Source organism: Gorilla gorilla, chromosome 2, assembly GCF_029281585.2.
Source record: "Gorilla gorilla gorilla isolate KB3781 chromosome 2, NHGRI_mGorGor1-v2.1_pri, whole genome shotgun sequence".
NCBI classification, from domain to species: Eukaryota; Metazoa; Chordata; class Mammalia; order Primates; family Hominidae; genus Gorilla; species Gorilla gorilla.
This window is the reverse complement of record NC_086017.1, coordinates 50301250-50321194: the sequence shown is the minus strand read 5'-3', so window position 1 is coordinate 50321194 and position 19945 is coordinate 50301250. Positions and strand designations below refer to the sequence as shown.

General features: G+C 42.3%; 1 protein-coding gene and 1 long non-coding RNA gene across 2 annotated transcripts in view; one reads left to right on the top strand and one right to left on the bottom strand.

Annotated features, from left to right (window-relative positions):
• The window catches only part of ENTPD3 (ectonucleoside triphosphate diphosphohydrolase 3), a 41508-nt gene that overhangs the window by 10658 nt on the left and 10905 nt on the right, over nt 1–19945 (bottom strand). Inside the window, exons 4-7 of the mRNA XM_004033900.5 lie at nt 17077–17194; nt 5998–6148; nt 3120–3279; nt 1887–2120 (exon numbers count right to left, since the gene is read on the bottom strand). Of these exons, the coding sequence (XP_004033948.1) occupies nt 1887–2120; nt 3120–3279; nt 5998–6148; nt 17077–17194 (663 nt within the window). The remainder of the gene's footprint in view (nt 1–1886; nt 2121–3119; nt 3280–5997; nt 6149–17076; nt 17195–19945) is intronic.
• LOC134758046 (uncharacterized) overlaps nt 8724–19945 on the top strand; it is a 77886-nt gene continuing 66664 nt past the window's right edge. Inside the window, exons 1-2 of the long non-coding RNA XR_010132797.1 lie at nt 8724–8848; nt 18450–18604. This is a non-coding gene — a long non-coding RNA (uncharacterized lncRNA). The remainder of the gene's footprint in view (nt 8849–18449; nt 18605–19945) is intronic.

The window sequence follows — 19945 nt, the reverse complement described above, 5'->3', positions numbered from 1 at the left end:
GAAACACACACATTCCATAGGGCCAGCCAAATTTAAAAGATTAGCCTCTCTGATCCTCACTCACCCTGGAAAAAGGAGGATTTCACCTGAGCCTCCACATTCTACCCCTGCTAGGGTCAGAGCTGGAGCAAAGGACATTAGGCATTGCTAGAGGTAAAAGGAGCTGGAGAAAAGAGGATTTTCCAGAGCTTCTCTCCCAGAAAGAAAGAAGCATGTTGGTCGAACTACTTTGATGAGCAAGTGGGGATGAGTGGTGAGTATTGAGATCCCCTGATAAGGAGGGTTGATTGAGTTACCTGTAGGGTTTGGTTTGGCTGACTGGGCAGGGAGGTGGAAGTTGGGATGGGAGCCATGGAAGGTGACATGGTTTGGCTTTGTCTCATGTAAAATTGTAATCCCAGTGTTGGAGGAGGGGCCTGGTGGGAGGTGATTGGGGCATGGGGGTGGATTTCCCCCTTGCTGTTCTCGTGATAGTGAGTGAGTTGTCAGGAGATCTGGTTGTTTAAAATTGTATGGCACCTTCTGCTTCACTCTCTCTCTTCCTCCTATTCCCCCATGTAAGAAGGGCTTGCTTCCGCTTCGCCTTCTACTATGATTTTAAGTTTCCTGAGGCCTCCCTAGAAGCAGAAACCTGTACAGCTCACAGAACCATGAACCAATTAAACAAACCTCTTTTCTTTATAAATTACCCAGTTTCAGGTATTTCTTTATAGTAGTGTGAGCATGGATTACTACAGAAGGGTAGTTGAGGGCTGTCTGCAGGGTTCTTACATCTGTCCTTTCCAGGCGGTGCTCAGACTCTCCTGACAATAAATGTCCCATGCATGTGTCCTGGGGCCTCAGCCATTTCTGGGAGGATTGGGGAGATGTTTTGGGGGAGGGGCCAGAACTGCAAGCTGAGTTCCCACAACCTACCCTGCATGAACACTGGGTAAATGCAGGGGTCTGAAGTTGTGAGTCCTGCTGAAGATGCACTTTTGTGATCCCTTCAACTCCTCTGCAGGATAGAGTCTGTTCCTGTCTTCAGTTATCAGAGCAGGTTGGACGAACGTGGGTTAACCTACTGATGTGGTGTCCATGTTGTTCATAGGCTGATTCCCCTGCCTTTGAGTCCCATAAGAAGCCAGGATCTGTGGCTTCTGATTTCCTCATACCCCTCTAGGCAGTCAAGGCCCATTCTCTCAGCCACCCAGCCATGGCTAAGATTGATGTCCCCTGAGCACTGGTGTTTGGGTCTGGGGTCTCACCTGTGGAGTTAGTGCCTTCATGAACACACACTGCATAATGTTGAGTTTAATATTAGCAATAGCTTTCTAGCTGATGCCTGAATTAGCCTTCTGGGCCCTGGAACACTTATCAAATGAATTACTGATCAACATGATGGAATGTGGTTGCTCTAAAGTTCTGCCGTATAAGGGTATCAAGTCTGCCTAATATAGACCCATCTAAAAGGAGGCTGAGCCTGGGAAGGGCTCTGCCCTCTCCCCCTTCAGCACACATTTATCTTGTGACCACTAATATTATTTTGTCTACACCCAGGGGAGTCTCAAAATTCTCAGGCTTATTTAGCTCCTGGTTTAAAACAGTTTGTGTCCATAAAGGGGTTCCAGGTCTTGAGTCATTTACAAAACAACTGAAGCTCTGGAACTTCCCTAGACTTCTTACTCAAATTTACTGGAAGTGGGCAACATGAGAGGGAGACGGAGGGGAAGAAAGAGACAGAGAGGAAAGGGACTTGGACCCCCAGGAGTAAATTGGAAAATGCTGTTATTTCCATCTACCTTTCAATTGAAGTGGAGAGGACAGACCCCAGAAGGCAGGGCATTCTCCCCTCAGCTCAAACCCTCAAGAGAACACCTGCCACCCCCTACCCCCGACTCAAGTACCTGCAGGAGCATTGCCAGAAACTTCTTCTCAGCCTCATTCCGGCCATAGCACTGGAAGCTGTGTGTGTAGAGTGTGTACACGTAGCCATACAGGGACACCTGCATGATGTCGCTGGTGTTCAGATCCATCTTCTCTCCTGCCACGAAGGATATTTGGGTGGAGGCACCACCTAAGTCCAGGGCACCCGTGGTTTCCACTCCATGCGGGTGCACCCACATATGCCACAGGTTCTTCTGCACAGTGGGAAAAGGAAGTGAGAAAGAAAGCCAAAGGCACCATCTCTGTTTGCCCAGAGTTCTCCACCCAAGCCTCGTCTCCTATTACTAAGAAGTAGGACAGAGGGAGCATGTGAGGCCAATTCTTTCCTTTTCTTTTAGAGGTGGTGAATTAAAATGCTTACAGGAACTGGGCAGGTAACATAGGTAAGTAATAAATGAGTGAAGTAGATTAGGTGTATAATAGGGAGTGGTGGGTCTGTGGCAAACTGGAGAGTCCATGATTTACACTCTGTTCCTGTTACCGTGCGGGAATGTGAGTCTACTGTGACCAGTTCCTCCGATTTTTGGGAGGAGTTAGGAGGTCAGAAGAAGCTAGAAGTATGGATTTTTATGTGAAATTTCCCAAATGTTAATTGTTGGTAATTATTTAAAAATTTAAAAAACATTTGAAGGGGAACAAAATAGGTCTTGGGCTGGATATGCTCTGAGTAACTCCTGTTTTGTGCCCCCTGTAACATGGCAGTTGTCTCTTGGAGTCAACTTTCCTCTGCACCAAGGGAGCAGGGAGTGCAGGGATTGGACTGTCAGGAGACCTGGGAACACAGAGTGAAGACCTCCTCCTGTCTCTGGGGACTTAGGGATACAGACTTCCTGAGGGCTTTGTACATTTCAGATGGTCATGGAGCCTCTCTGAAGGGTTATTCTTCAACTGCCCTCCCAAAGACCCATAGCCTAGTGTTAAATTTAGATCCCACCCCCTTCAATTTCTTACAAGCTAGTAAAGTGACAAGATTCCCTCCCTCCCTAGCATTTAGTCCTGTTTATGACCATGTTTTCTCCCCAGCTATATATGTCTTTCTTAGCTATTGTCTCATAGGTATTTCCCTAATGCGTTACATGGTAGGAGTGATACAGGGCAGATATCCCTGATGGCATGTACCTCTACTTAGGCTATCACTCACAGGGGATAGGATAAACAGTAAGATTAAAAACCATGCATTTGTTTGCACACACCTCCAGGAAATTTCCCATTAAATAGTTGGCTGTAATCCATCCATATACCCCTTCTTCTTGCCCAGAAATGATTTGAGCACCCCTAAAGTCAAAGGGCTGGGACTTGAAGTAGCTTTGGATGCTTTCAAGGACTTCATTAGCTGCTGTTTCATTTTGCAACCTGTACAAGGCACAGAACAAACAAGTCTGAGTGCCCAGACAATACAGTCTTAAAATACATAGTCTCACTCAGGTGAAAATGCAAACTTCACCGTCTCCCTGCTGGTGGGGATGAATGATTTTCCAGATGTGTGCTGTACACCACAATCCCTTTTGCAAGTTGAAGCCTTCTGGGGCAACTGTGAAGGCAGGATGCACTTGTTACCTGTCAAACTGCCAAGCAGGAAAATTGCTTTCAGCATAAGTACAATTTGTTCTCCCCACCCATCTCATCTGTTCATGTATCAAAAGAGCCTCCTATTTAACTGCCATTGCTCTGTCTTAGATCAGCAGAGGAAAGGGGATTGATGAAGTCATAAGAGTGGCATAAATAATCTCTTGGAGGCACCATATGAAGGAACTCTCATCTGACCAGATGGAAAGGGAGCTTAGTAGGAAGGGGGAAAGGAAGAACATTGAGTTTTTAGCTGTTTCTGCTTCACTCTTTGGGAGGGCTTCAGCATGAAGGGATATGACAGTCATCATGGCTGTCACTGGATTGAAAAACCATTGGTGTGCTGACTCTTAGACGAGTGGCCACACAGCATTCTATCCCTGGTGACAGAATGTTATGGCGTCCATCTGCAGCCATTTTGCCCTATGAAAGAAAGCTCACTTGGGAGATTATTTCGTCTTTCATCCATGGGTAGAAAGCCAGGGGCACTGGCTGACTCTTGGCTCAGGAAGAAGAAAGAGCAAGGCTATAAGCAGGATCCATTCCAATTCCGTGGCCAATTATCACTGCTTGGAAAATAATTCAGAGTTTTCCCAGTTTCATCAATTCTCATCCCAGCTAATTCTCATTAATTGTTTTCTTTTCTATTTTACTTGTCTAGTAATTAAAATATCAGCTAGTTTCTCAGAAGAAATAGATCATCATTAGAAAACAGTTTTACAAGAAAGAGTTAGTACTTAATTTATTCAAACGAGACATTCATTTTTTCTTAAGAGGTGAGCTTTCTGTTCCATGGTTTTTGTCATGAGCTGTAAATTGCAGAGCCTTTTAATTATTTCTCACTGAAAGACTGGGGGAGGGAGGGGAAGCAACCAAGAAAAAGTCAGTTTCTTAAGAGCTGTTTTGTTTGTTTGTTTGGTTTGTTTTTGTTTTTAGAGTACTAGAAGTCTACTTAAGTCATAAGTTCAGAGCCAGTTCAACCAAGAAGTTTACATATGTACAAACACTACTGGTAAAGCAAAGATATTTTAGAGTAACTTTTACAGACATTTAATGGAATTGAACCAGTATTTCTCCCTGATTGTAGTCACTTATCACATTCATATTGTTGGTATTGCTCAGGTCCTGTTCTGAAACTTATTACCTGAAGTCAAGTCCCAGGGAGAGTAAACAGCATCCTAATGTATTCTGAAATAGGAAATTCAGTCTGAAAATGGGAATTGAATAGAGTGAAAGCAGAAGGATTTCACAAACTAAGCTCTAAGCATTCAGTCTCCAAATTGAAAACTTCATGAGCACATCCTGCAGCTGGCTTTTCTATAAGTAGCTCCACATATGTCGTGTTAAGGAAGCATCCACTACAGCAGATGAGGATTTTAGGTCCATGGAATTAATAGCCTGTAAAGGGGCTGCCTTTCTATGTTCTCTGAGATTACGTGGTTTCAGTTCCATCCTTTTTGGAAGAACTGTTTTTATAAGAAAGAAAAAGCAAAAGGAAGGAGTTTTTAGATCATTTCTATTACACATAAATGAAATAATTTGGAAATACACTGCAGATTCCAAGAGTGAGCAGAGAAATCTGACTTCCTTCCACATTCAACTTGGTCAACCAGGAAATCAGATTAGAAACAAGAATTATGAGACTATAAGGAAAAGGCCCAGTCTAATGGAGAGCACATCATGATTTCTTTTCATTATCACGTTAAAGGAGCTCTGTTTGTTCTTTTTTTATTAATGCTCAGACATAGATAATTTTGCATGCTTGGAATCGTAGATAAAGTGCCTCTGAAGCAGAATGAGTGTTGTTTTCTTGTGATAAAACCTTATTCCAACACTTGGAGTAGTAGCCTTTACTCTGAGTAGATTTAAGTTTGGTGTTTTTTTTTGGAAATTTTTTTTGAAATTTCAGGGTCAAGGAAATGCTATAATGGAGAAAAAAGAGAAAAGACATTCAAAAACAATGCAACTGGGCTAAAAGCCATGACTACAAATTTAGAAGGAACTAATTTGAGTGAGTGAAATGAGATGCTTGTTTCATAACAACTCCAAAAGCTTTGACTGATTTGAGGTGCAGACATGCCATTGTTTTAAAGCAGATTTCAGTGGTATTTTGTACACAAGTGGAAGCTATATAGCTATGGGTTGTACTTACTACCAAACTTAGCTGGTTGTTCACAGGTGTCAAATACCAACTGTCAAAACAACTACTTTTCAAAGAACTAGAGTTGTATCCCATGAGCAGATTTCATATGACCTCTCTCTTTTTCAAAGTTCTTAGTAAAATCACCAAGGGAGAGGGAAACAATTTTAGAACTGTTTCTTTCTGGGTATTAAAATAAAAACTAAAAGTTTCCCAACCTTTAAAGCCCAAATTTATGGCAGAATATGGGCTTCTTTTTGGGGGGCGAGGGTTGTTCCCAGAAATAGAGTTACATTCTTGGCAAGATTCAACATATTCTTGGTTATTTTGGTCAAATGGGCTCGTTTGTGCCACTTAGCCTTTACCTCAGCAAGCGCATCCCAGCCGTGGCTCCCAGGTGAATGGGGGTGGATCCGTGGAGATGGGATGGAACCTGCCCCTTGACTTTTTGCATACACTCCTCAAAGGCTTTGGGGACATCTTGGGGGTTATTTCCATAGCTGGAGATTCCAGAGCCTGAAAAGCAAGCAGTCAGCATCTGTCAGCATTTCCAGGAACCAATCGCAGTAATACAACTTTTAAATAAAAAACAAATTGGCTTTGAAAATTATTGGGGTTTGGTAGGGGGTCGAAAACAGCTGGATGTGGTAAGTCCTGTATGGTCACACTGATCAGTATACTTGCAACCTCTAAAAGAATGAATTACAATTGTGAAAAAAGTAAGCCAGGGCCTACTTTAAAAAAATGTTTTCATTATAAAAATTTCAAATATAAATAAAAGTAGAGAGAATAGTATATTGAAACTCATGCATCTATCTCCCAGCTTCAACAATGATCGACTCTTATTTCATCCATGCAATCTTCCACTTGCTTCCCACAAAGCAAAATGCAGATGTGTCATTTAATTCCCATATTTCAGTATGTATCACAAAAAGTAAACATTCTTTGAAAAAGCCCTAACTACAGTTGAATTATTATACCTGTACAAATTAAAAATAATTTCTTTTTCTTTTCTTTTTCTTTTTTTTCTTTTTTTTTTTTTCTGAGACAGAGTCTTGTTCTGTCGCCCAGCCTGGAGTACAGTGGCACGATCTCGGCTCACTACAACCTCCACCTCCCAGGTTCAAGTGATTCTCCTGCCTCAGTTTCATGAGTAGCTGGAATTACAGGTGTGCACCACCACACCTGGCTAATTTTTGGTTTTTTTGTAGAGACACGGTTTCACCATGTTGCCCAGGCTGGTCTCGAACTTCTGACCTCAGGTGATCCACCTGCCTTGACCTCCCACAGTGCTGGGATTACAGGCATGAGCCACCATGCCTTGCCAAAAAAAATAATTTCTTAATATCATTAACTATCCAGTCATGGTTCACATTGCCTCCATATTCGTTCTCGTTCTCATCCTCTGTGTCTCTTTCTCTTCCTCCTCCTCCTCTTCATCCCTCCTTCTTCCTTCATCCACCACCCTCTTCTCATTTCTATGAGTCAGGATCCCAATAAATTCCGTACAGTGCAATCTTAAGTCTCTTTCTGTCTATTAGTTCTGCCTTCCCTTTCTATTTTTCTCCTAATTATTAAAAATTTTACTTGCAATTTCTTCGTCCTGAAGAATTTCCACAGTCTAGAGTTTGTCGATTGTACCCTCATAGTTCAATTAACATCTTACTTGGTCCCTTGTATTTCTATAAATGGTTAACTGAATGTAGAGGCTTGATCAGATCAGGTTTCAAATTTAAAAAAAAAATAGGGATTAGTGTGGACTTACAATAGGAGGCACAGTATCTGGTTGTTTCTCTTTTTGTGCTGTTAGCATCATCAATGATAATGGTTTACATCCATTATTTCATTAGGGGTTGCAAATGGTGATATCTTTTTCTCTTTTTTTTTTTTTTTTTTTCTGAGATGAAGTCTCACTGTGTCACCCAGACTGCAGTGCAGTGGTGTGATCTCGGCTCACTACAACCTCTGTCTGCCAGATTCAAGCGATTCTTGTGCCTCAGCCTCCGAAGTAGCTGGGATTACAGGCACGTGCCACCGTGCCTGGCTAATTTTTGTATTTTTTGTAGAGACAGAGTTTTGCCATGTTGGCCAGGCTGGTCTCGAACTCCTGGCCTCAAGTGATCCACCCGCTTCAGCCTCCCAAAGTGCTGGGATTACAGGTGTGAGACACCATGACTGGCCTGTTGCATTTTACTTTTGAGTTTTAGGAATTACTTTTTAAAAAACGATTTTGTTTTATAGTTACTAAAATAATTACATAGTTCTAAAATTAGATCTACAAAACTAGGTATGTTCAGAGACATCTAGATTCTCTCCTTGTCTCCTCTTCCTGTAAGTAGTTTCTTTTTTAAAAAAAGTTTAACCAATGTTTATTTAAAATAAGCAAATATATATTTTTAATCACCCCAACTTTTAGATAAATGGTAATTTACTATATATACTTTTCTCCACTTTTTTTTCTTTGCATTCAACAATACTTCCTAGTGGCCACTCCATAGCAGTATATAAATATTCTTCATTTCTTTTTACAGTTGCATTGCATACCATTGCATGAACATAACTTAATTTGTTCTCCCAGTCCAGGCTCTGAGTTTAAATAAGTCTGCTTTAAGGAAGACAAAGTATAGGACAGACAAGGAAGATGGAGAGAATATGGTCCCTCTGGAAACTTCCTTCTTTGGAATTGATAGAGCCACTGCCTCCTTCAGCTGCCCTTTCTTAACCTTTCCCACCCATCTTCCAACTACCACAAACCAATAAAAAAACCTGAGCATTGTAATTACAAGTTTTGCTTGGATGTGTCCATTAAGATGCATAGACATATGGATTTCATCGACAGTGCTAGAGAAGCAAGGACAGGCTTTCTCAACCTTGGCCAAGGACAGAGCCTCTAATGTAATTTTCCCTCCGGGGGCAATGACCTCCTACAACAGACAAATGACAGCACCATAAGCCATGGGCTTGATGAACTCAGTGGCTTGATCTCAGGAGTTCAGAACTGAAGTAGCTGTAAGAAACACTAATAACAATAACAACAATTAAATAAATATATATGTTTATATACGTATGTATATATAATTTTTTTTTTTAGATGGAGTTTTTTGCTCTTGTTGTCCAGGCTGGAGTGCAATGGCATGATCTTGGCTCACTACAACCTCCGCCTCCCAGGTTCAAGTGATTCTCCTGCCTCAGCCTCCCGAGTAGCTGGGACTACAGGTATGCACCAACAGACCCGGCTAATTTTGTATTTTTAGTAGAGATGGGGTTTCACCATGTTGGCCAGGCTGGTCTCAAACTCCTGACTTCAGTTGATCCACTTGGCCTCCCAAAGTGCTTGGATTACAGGAGTGAGCCACTGCACCCGGCCTGTATGAATAATTTTTAATATAAAATTATATTAATCCTAAAAAAAGAAAAATGTTCCCCTCTGGTGGGAAGGATTATGGATGATCTTACTTCCTTTTCTACTTTTAAATAAAGATGGGGTCTTGCTATGTTGCCCAGGCTGGTCTCAAACTCCTAGGCTCAAGTGATCCTTCTGCCTTAGCCTCCTGAGTAGCTGGGAATATAGGTGCACACCATTGTGCCTGGTTCCATTTTATTTACCTGTGTTTTCTGATTTTCACACAATGAAAATATATTATTTTGTAATTAGAAAGTTATTTTTAAAAAGACACACAATTCTCTCAGTAAATAAAATGTGAGATTAAGCTCTCAGGCATATTCGTATGAGATAGGTTAGTTAACAGGTTTTTCTCTCCAAAATGCCAATAAAGCCAACAAAAACAACAAAACTATACTGAACATCACAGGTCAGTGCTCACATTAGTCTTAATTCTTTTCTGTGAAACTAGTAAAATGAATCCCCATATACTGATCATTCAGCTTCAACAGTTAATCAATACACAGCCCATCTTATTTTCATCTATATGCTTTCTTTTTTCCATCTCTAGGAATTATTGTAAAGAAAATCCCAGGCATTATGTTAATTCATCTACAAACACTTTAGTATATGTTTTTAAGAGGGAAGAACTCTGAAAAATATAACCATGATACCTAAGAAAAAAATCACTCCTAAGAAAGTTCTTAATATTATTAAAGACCTGTCAGTGTTCAAATTTCCCAGAATAACTAACTTTTTCTTTATAGTGTGATGCAGAAACCAAAGTCCATACCTTGTATGTGCATTTGGATGTTTTTTAAGATTCTTTATTCTGTAACAGTTTTCCTGCCCCCCTTTTATCTTGCCATTTATTTATTAAATAAATCATTTTAATGGAGTAGGTCTCTTATTTTGGATTTCGCTTATTGGATCCGTGAGGTGTCCTTGAACATGTTCCTTTATCTTCTGCGTTTTTTATAAACTGGGAGTTAATTTCTAGAAATGTGATCAGATTCAGATTTGATTTTTTGGCAAGAGCACTTCCTAGGTGTGCTAGGTTTTTCCTAGTGTACATCACCGCACTGGGGGCATATCATGTCTGTCTAACTTCTTAGATTATAAGCTCCCCATCACTTTTCACCTAATTGCGCATTTCCTCTTTCTTCAACTACCTTGGATTTGGGTTCTGACCTTCTTCTCCCCTCACTGGCTGTCATTCCTCCTAAGTTCTTTTGCTGGATCCTCTTCCTCTCCCCAGCCTCTCAGTACTGGAGTGTGTAAGGCTAAGTCCTCAGATCTCTTTTCTTCAGTATCTATTCACTCCCTAGATGAGCTGGGGCTGGATATCGTCTGTATTCTGATGACACTCAGCTTTATTTCTTCATCCTCCCCCTCCCTCGAACTCCCGACTTGCCTATCTGACAACCCCACATCACTATATAGATCAGGAATGAGCAAGCTATTTGACCCCATACCTGTTTTTGTATGGATTGCAAGTGAAGAATAATTTTTACATTTTCAAGTAGTTGGAAAAAAATAAAATGAAGAACAGCATTTCATGACATATGAAAATTATAAGAAATTAAAATGTCAGTGTCCACAAGTAAAGTTTTTTTTTTTTGAAATGCAAACATGCTAATTCATCTACCTGTTGTCTATGGCTGTTTTCATGCTAAAGGGGCAGAGTTGAGCAGTTATGACAGAGACCATATGACCCACAAGTCTAAAATATTTATCGTGTAGCTCTTTACAGAAAAAGTTTGCCTCCCCTGACTCAGATGATCTATAGCCATCTCCAACTTAATATGCCCAAAACCAAACTCTTTAAGCTTTGCCCTGCCCCCAATATGCTCCACTCCCAGTGTTCCCCAATCTCAGTAAATGGTGTTGTGATGCACACAGTTGCTCATATCCGAACTCTTGCTCATGCATTATGAACTCAGATGCCTCACATAAAGTCCATCATAAAATCATGTTGGTCCTACCTTCAAAATACCTCGCAAATCTAAGCACTTCTCACCCCCTTCCCCAGAACCATCATAAACCAAGGTTTCTTAACCTTGGTGCTACTGACATTTTGGGGTAGATAATTCTTTGTTGTGGAGGCTGTTCTGTGCATTGTACAATGCTTAGAACATTGTAGAATGGCAAGGGAAAAGGCCAAGTGTGGAAGCTGCTCAGCATTTTCTAGGAAAAGCCAAGGGGCCAGTGTGGCTGGAAGAAAGATGAGAAATGTCTTCTATACACTAGATGCTAGCAGCACCACGGACCCAGTCATGACAATCGAAAAGATCTCCAGACATTGCAAAATGTTTCCCGGGAGACAAATTCACCTTGTGTTGAGAAACACTAGTCAAGGGCAAATTGACCATCACCTAATCTCTCACCCGTACTGATTTAACAGCACTTAACTGGTGTCCTTGCTTCCAATCTTAGCCCCTGACTACGTGTTCTATATCAACTGAGTGATCCGTTAAAAACAGAAGTCATATCGTATTAGTTCCCTAGTTAGAATCTTCTAATGGCTTCCCAATATACTTTGAAGAAACTTCATTTGAGTCACAGTCAAACTCTTATGACACCTCAAGTCCCTCCAAGGAGCAGGCCTTGGCTATAGCTTCAGTCTCATTTCTCATCTTTCTTCCAGCCACACTGGCCCCTTGGCTTTTCCTGGAAAATGCTGAGCAGCTTCCATGCTTGGCCTTTTCCCTTGCCATGCCTCTGCTCAGCATGTTCTTCCCCCACACATTTACATGGCCCATTGTCTCATATCACTTTTGTCTCTGCTTAGCTGTCATATTCTTCATACTTCCCTGACAATCCTGTTCAAAACAGCATGATCACTCTCTTTTTCCTGCCCTGCCTGATTTCTCTTCACATCATGTCTGCCTGACACTCGTTATATGCCCATTTATTTTTTTGTCTATCTTCCTCATTTAAATGCAAGTCTCATAACACATAACCACAGATTTTGTATATATTGTTTATTTCTGAATTCCTGGTGCCAAGAACAGTTCGTATCAAACAGCAGGCACCTAATACATATTTATTAAATCAATCAATCAATGAGACTTTCAAACCACCATACATCTCTATAGTAAGGAGATTGGCTAGTCCAATCTGGGATAAACAAAATATAATCTGCAAGGAGCTGGTCTCTGGTTAGCGGCTGGTGAGAGGCGAGATAGAATGGTGAAACCTTGGGAGTATGTCACCAGACAGCCTGTTTGCATAAGGTCCATTAAGCCTTCTAGAGGGAAAAGGAGATAGGATTCACAGGCTCCTAAGCTGCTTGGACTTGGATACTTGGTCCCATGAGAGGAGCACTGAAATTGCTATTTCAATATGGGGAGAGAGGGTTAAACAGACGGTACAAAACTTACTTGAGGGGAAACAGAAGCCAAAGACACGCACCTCAGCTTGAGCTCCGGCCAACTATTGGCAAATGATTTTTTTTTTTTGAAATGAAGTCTCGCTCTGTCACCCAGGCTGGAGTGCAGTGGCATGATTTCCACTCACTGCAACTTCTGCCTTCTGGGTTCAATCAATTCTCCTGCCTCAGCCTCCCAAGTAGCTGGGATTATAGGCGCCCACCACCAAGCCCGGCTAATTTTTGTATTCTTAGTAGAGATGGAGTTTCATCATGTTGGCCAGGCTGGTCTCAAACTCTTTGCCTCAGGTGATCCACCCGCCTCAGCCTCCCAAAGTGCTGGGATTACAGGCATGAGCCACTGCACCCAGAGGCAAAGGATGTTTTTTTAATACTATGGTGGCCTGGTTTCTGATGCAACTCTTTGAGGGATTTTAATGGAGGAGATAGTTAAGTTTAGGCTCTAGTGGAGCTTAAATAATTTTTAGTCACTGGTTTAAAGGAAAGACATTGTGAATGTCCCTTGTGGGGAAAGGCAGCAGTAGGCATGAGTACTGCAGATGAGATGAGACGCATGCAGAGAACCCAGCACCTCCAGGAGGTGGCTTCACCACAAGCAGCCAGAGGTACAGACACCAGCACAGAAACCGCCAGCAAAGGCAATGAACTCATGGAAAACAGTAGCAACTGGGGGTTGATACCAACCAGAAAGAAATTTCTGAGGGCCTAGGCATCTGGGAATCCCTGCTGGGTGAGCAAGCATTCATCACCGCCTTCTGTTTGGCCAAGACAGGGGAGTCCTGGGAAGTTTGCAACGGAGGAACCAGAAACCCAAATTATCCTTGGAGAAGCCACAAGCCTTTGAGGGGATGGCACTTGCTGACCTTCAACTCTGTAATTTGAGCTTTAGTTTGTGGTCTTCTGTTCGTTCAGAGTATATATAGATCCCTGAGGCTACTGTGATCAAAGAAGGGAAGATCCATTTATGGATATGCTGTGGCCTCCATGACTCTGTGCCTCCTCAAATCACATATGCCATCCAGGGTGGGCCAAGGAACCCTTCCCCTGAGGGACTGCCATAACACCTCCCCATGTAAGTCTTATTTTTCCCCACAGTCGTAAGGCCATCAGGACTAACTTGGTTGAATTGCCCTCCTGGGTCTAAAGACAGAGATCTTGTAACTGTGGGACAGAGTAACCAGTGGCAAAAGGATCCACCAGGAGCTCTGATTGTGGTGCCCCGTGAAGAACAGTTAATGCTTATTGAGCACTTACTGTATGCCAGGCATTTCTTTTACAACATTATGTCATTTAGTCTTCAAATCACTCCTGTAGGGTAGGTATAACTATTATTATGTTTTTTACTTTAGAGATAAGGAAGTCAAGACTCAGAGAGGTTAGATAACTTTCCAGGGTTCACACAGTAGGGATGAGGTGAAGTCTCAATCTCGATCCTACACTATCTTCTCTTTCCTTGGAGCACATAGTCTCTGTCTTTGAAAGGAGCAGCCTGCTGCCCTATTTCGTGGTTGAAGGTGAGGAAATGGCTCAGGCATTACCTGAGCAGATAGAGGATCGCTGGTTGAGGTCAGAGCAAGGCTACAGCTGCCTGCATCTTGTGGATAACAAGCAAGCAATACTCAGAAAATATCCGCTGGGTGCAGTGGCTCACACCTGTAATTACCTGAGCAGATAGAGGATCGCTGGTTGAGGTCAGAGCAAGGCTACAGCTGCCTGCGTCTTGTGGATAACAAGCAAGCAGTACTCAGAAAATATCCGCTGGGTGCAGTGGCTCACACCTGTAATCTCAGCACTTTGGGAGGCTGAGGCAGGAGGATGGCTTGAGCCCAGAAGTTCAAGACCAGCCTGGGCAACATAGTGAGACCCTATCTCTACAAAAAATAAAATTAGCCAGATGTGGTGGCAATGTCTGTAGTCCCAGCTACTCAGGAGGCTGAGATAGGAAGACTGCTTGAACCCAGGAAGTCTAGGCTGCAGCGAGCCATGATTGTGCCACTGCACTCCAGCCTGGGAGACAGAGTGAGACCCTATCTCAAAAAAATAAATAAATAAAGGAAAATATCCAAGTCCCTTATGTGGTGAATCCAAAACCATGCCATGCAATATACCCCTTCAAATAGACTTATTGTCCCAGCTGTCAGCTTCTTCAGGGTCTGCCTGAGCTGCAGAGAGCTGCCTTGCTCAAGATCTTGCTCTTTCCAGGGTGGCAAACATCCAAGAGTGGCAGCAACAGGGGGTATTACAGCCAAGCCACTTTACACCATTTCAACCCAGTGCAGCATAACGGATCAGCTGAAGCTTCATCAGGCCTGAGTTGAAGTTTGACTTCTCTTTTTTTGTCCAGTACTTCTCTCTGCCCACTTTCTGCTATAATAGTGCATCTCTAATAACCACTTGCACTCCATAATCTGTCTCTACATCTGCTTCTGGAGAGCCTAACCTGGAACACCTGTGCATCAGGGTAGGCAAGCTCCTGGCTGCCCTCCTTGGAGGGCAGATGATCAGAATTCACTCTGATTAGCCAAAGAAGACTCTTGGTCTCCCAGTGAGAAAGACTAACTCTGCTTTCCAAGTTTTTTAATGCCATGATCCCCATGAACTTACAATGTTTTGGCAGCTCATGGAGGGAAACAAAGGAGGCTGCTTGGGCTAGGAGGACAGGTCTGGAGTCTCTAACCTGTTGTCCTGTGGGCTCAAGGATACACTGGGCACATTCAGAACACCCTGGTTGGGAGGCTACAGGCCAACTGAAGATCCTAATGCTCGAATGAGGAAGATAAGTGGCTTTGAAAAAGGCTTACACATATACACACTCCCTAACTAGGCTCAATTACTTGGACTAATTACTTAATTGTAAAAGGCAAAATTATAACACTTTTCATAGAAAAAGGTCTGTATGACCTCAAGATAGAAAAGGATTTCTTAAATAAAACATACAAAAGAGCAAGCCACAAAAAGGAATATTGATGGTTGTATTTATATAAGAATCAAGAACTTTTCATCAAGACACATCGCAAAGAAACTAAAAAAACTACAAACTGTGAGACGGTACTAGCAATAATATGATAATAATAATGGCAAAGAATTCATATTTAGAATATTTATAAAGAATTTCAATGAATTAGTAAGAAAAATTCAACAATTCAATAGAAAAATGAACAAAAGACATGAACATGCATTTCACAGAAAACAGAAATGCCTATAAATATATGGAAAGATATTAAGTTTTATTAGTAACCAAGAAAATACAAATGCCCATCAACAAGGAAAAATGAGGCCGAGCACGGTGGCTCACACCTGTAATCCCAGCACTTTGGGAGGCCGAGGCAGGTGGATCACTTGAGGTCAGGAGTTCGAGGCCAGCCTGGCCAACATGGTGAAACCCCATCTATACTAAAAATACAAAAATTAGCCAGGCATGGTGGCAGGCACCTGTAATCCCGGCTACTTGGGAGGCGGAGGCAGGAGAATCGCTTGAACCCAGGAGGTAGAGATTGCAGTGAGCCAAGATTATGCCACTGCACTCCAGCCTTGGCAACAGAGTAAGACTCTGTGTCAAAAAAAAAAAAAAAAAGAAAAGGAAATGAACAAGATAGTTACTCATATCAATGCAGATGAATCTTAAAAACCCAATGTTGTTAGTGAACAAAGCAAATACAGCATAAAATATGTTGATTCCATTTATATAAATACATATTTAATTTTGTTTTAAAAAACAAACACTACATATATAAGACAAAACTATAAAGAACAAGGAAACAGTTAATATAAAACTCAGAATATGTTGTGGAAAAGACAGGGAGCTGCATGGCGGATCATTAATTATCATTGCTGATAATACTCCATTTCAGGGGTTGGCACCCCATGGGCCAAATCCAGTATACCACCTTTTTTGGACAGCCTGTGAGCTAAGAGAGTTTTTACATTTTTTAATGGTGGGAAAAAATTTACAGGAAGAATTACATTTCATGATATGAGAATTATATGAAATTCAAAATTTCAGTGTCCATAAATAAAGCTTTACTGGAACAGAGCCATGTCCATTTGTTTACATATTGTCATTCTCTGTCTGCCTCGCCATCAATACACAGGACTACTCCTTATCACTGCTGGAAGACAGCTATCCATGTGTCCCTTGTGTTTCCCTCCACAGCATAAGGCAGGCATGCTCACTGCCCATTATAAATGCTTCCCTAAAATCCCAGATTTCCTTTCCTATGACAGAACCTATTGCATGAGTGCATACTATCTGTCTGTCTTTCCATCATCCTGGGCAAATTGGGAATCAGAACCAGTATAAGAAAATGCTGATACTCTGGGCTACTCCTGTGAGTAACAAGTTGTCCTTTATTTCTGACCCAGGAGTCTTGTGTGACCCAGCACCCATGAAAATATGGCAGGGTAAAATCTCAGACCATTCACAGTTCTTGACGCCACCCCTTTCCATATATACAGATGAAAAAACTGAGGCCCAGAGAAGGGAAGTGACTAGAGCAAGTTTATTCCACTGATGAGTAGCAGCACTAGCACACGATCTCCTATTTCCTGACTCCCAGTCCAATGCTCATTCCCTGCCTCCAAGCAACATCTCAGGACCTCTCCAGGCCTCCAAAACACTTAGAACTCTACCTTGCTTCCCATTGTGACTCCCAGACACACTTCAGTCCTTACCTTTCACACTACATTTGAAGGTTTGACTGACCACTCCGGTATTATTCTCTTTTTCTGCTGGCCATTGATACACGTAGACTGTGGTTCTTGAAGACCCGGCATCCAGCACAATACCATACTGAATAAAAAGGGAAACGGAGAGTCAGAATGGGCGGGACTCCTCTGAGGACTGCTTTCTCAGTGGGCCACTGAGAACCCTGAGTACCTTAATCCACACTGCTTCGCTTAGGGAAGGGCTAATCAATAAGAAAAACTATTTTCTCCAAACCAATTTTGTCTCCTTGGATTGTGAGGGAAGGGGATGAGGAAAGGTAGGGCAGGTTCTAGGAAATAATTATCACTTTGCAATGCATTAGAATCACCTGGAGAGCTTAAACAATCCCCCCAATGCCAAGTCTACACCCCATACCAATTAAATCAGAATCTCTGAGAGTGGACTTAGGCATCAACAGGTTTTAAAAGTCCCAGGTGAGTCCAACACTCAGCCAAGGTTGAGAATTGTACTTCATGGATCTTGCATACAATCGAGTTGCCTGATTCTTCCTCATTCAGACCTCTGGGGAGAGGTACAAAAGCCATCTTCGTCTCAGACGGAAAATGAATAGTCACCTGGATGCCCTCTATTTCCAAACTTCTAGGCTTATCAGTCTAAAAATAAACAACCAAAATAAAAGCATAGGAAGAAGTTATAAGAAGTTTTTCACAGGGTAGAGGCGTTTCCTTTTTTCTTTTTTTTTGAGATGGAGTTTCACTCTTATCACCCAGGCTGGATTGCAGTGGCACGATCTCAGCTCACTGCAACCTCTGCCTCCCGGGTTCAAGTGATTCTCCTGCCTCAGCCTCCCAAGTAGCTGGGATTACAGGTGCCCACCACCATCCCCGGCTAATTTTTGTATTTTTAGTAGAGATGAGGTTTCACCATGTTGGTCAGGCTAGTCTCAAACTCCCGACCTCAAGTGATCCACCCGCCTCGGCCTCCCAAAGTGCTGGGATTACAGGCGTGAGCCACCGCGCCCGGCTGAGGCATGTTAATACCTGTATCAGTGCTCAGAATTAAAGTATTCATAATTAAGGAGAAAAAAAGCAAATTAAAAAATAATATTGACATATTGATCACACTTTGGCAATGTGTATGTCAACAAATGAACAGGCAGGTGTTGCTGGGCAGTGCTGGGGCTGGCTGTGTGCAGGAGAGTAGGCTGAGAGTCCTGGACCAATTTGTCCAACTTGAGCAGGCACTAGAAAGCTTCACCTGCAGGTTTGGCCCAGCCCAGGCTCTGGACCAAACCTGACCAGGAAAGAGCATGTATTAGTAGCCTATAGAATTTGGAATTAGCAATGCATACCTAAGCCCTGTATCTGTTTGTGCTCAGAGGCATCCTAGGGCATCCAGAGGCCTTCAGGGTGGCCTGAAGTCTCCCACCGCACCACCTTTGGGTTAACCTAGCCTGTCCCACAGAAGATGATGAAGTTGGTTCTGGAGGCAAGCTGACTCAGATGGATTCTCGATTTTATGATGCCGGACTGGGTAAGTTGCCTAACCTTTCTGGGTTCCCTCATCTTTAGAGGACTTACTTGCAGAAGTGAATAGAAGGCTATATGCCTGATGCTTAATGGCTGCTCATAAATACAGGCTATTAGCATACATAGAAAAGCCAGTCAAGCAAAATAAACAAATAAAATCACAAAACAAGAAAAACAGAAAAGAAAACAAAGCATCCCTCAAATCCAACTATTGCGTTAGCCCTTGTATCTTTTCTAACAATATATGTATATATGTATCTGGATATATACATATATCATTGTATATATGCAGTGGTGCCACCAACGACTCACTGCAGCCTCAACTTCTCAGGCTCAATTGATTCTCAGCCCCAGCTTTTCGAGTAGCTGGGATTACAGGTGTGCACCATCACACCTGGCTAATTTTTATATTTTTTTGTAAAGACAGGGTTTCGCCATGTTTCCCAGCCTGGTCTCGAACTCCTGGGCTCAAGTGATTCACCCACCTCCGCCTCCCAAAATGCTGCTAGTATTACAGGGATGAGCTACCGCATCTGGCCATGCAATGCTCTTTTCTTAAAAGTATATCATGAACATGTCTTCCTGACAGTAGAAACAGATTGATATCACCATTTTCATACATTCATTGTATTCACTTTTAGGTACAGAGTAATTTAACCAATTTCCTGATCCTATACATTTAGGAGGTTTCCAACTTTTTATTATCTATATTACAAATGCTTGTTTTGTTTGAAATGGGACCATATTTTTAAAAAGTTGCTCCAGCTCCTGAATCATAGCCTCTCCATTATTTTGAAATAGAACATCTGTGTTCACTGGTATGTGAACTTGGACAGCCTCTTAATCTCAGCCCTTCAGTATGATGAATGTTGATCGGGATCCTGACCTGACATCCCTCATGGGGAACAAAGGTGGCATTGTTCATAATCTGTCACAGGCAGCGACTCACAGGGAGATTAAAGTACAGGTTGAAACTGAAGGCAAGAAGGAAACCAGGCACTAAACTAAAGAGGTCCAGGCCTCTATATTCTTGGTCTGCTTTCTTTCCTCCCTCCTGCTCCTGACCTGATCACCACCACTCCAGCCCGTCCTGCCACGCCTGGTGCTGACCCATAAAACAAGAGGAGAGAGAGAATAGGAGAAAAACTGTCACCTTCCTTTCCTCAAATCTTTATTCCAACCCTTCAAAAAGGGTGCATGTTTTTCCTGTGTTTCTGAAGCTCAGGGCTGCTGGGCCAAGATCAGAGAGAAGAGTATCCATTCTCATTTGTAACTCCAACTGGGATCCAGCTTTCACCAGGGTCTGCAGCAGCCAGACTTTGCTCTGTGAGACTGGAGAAATGGC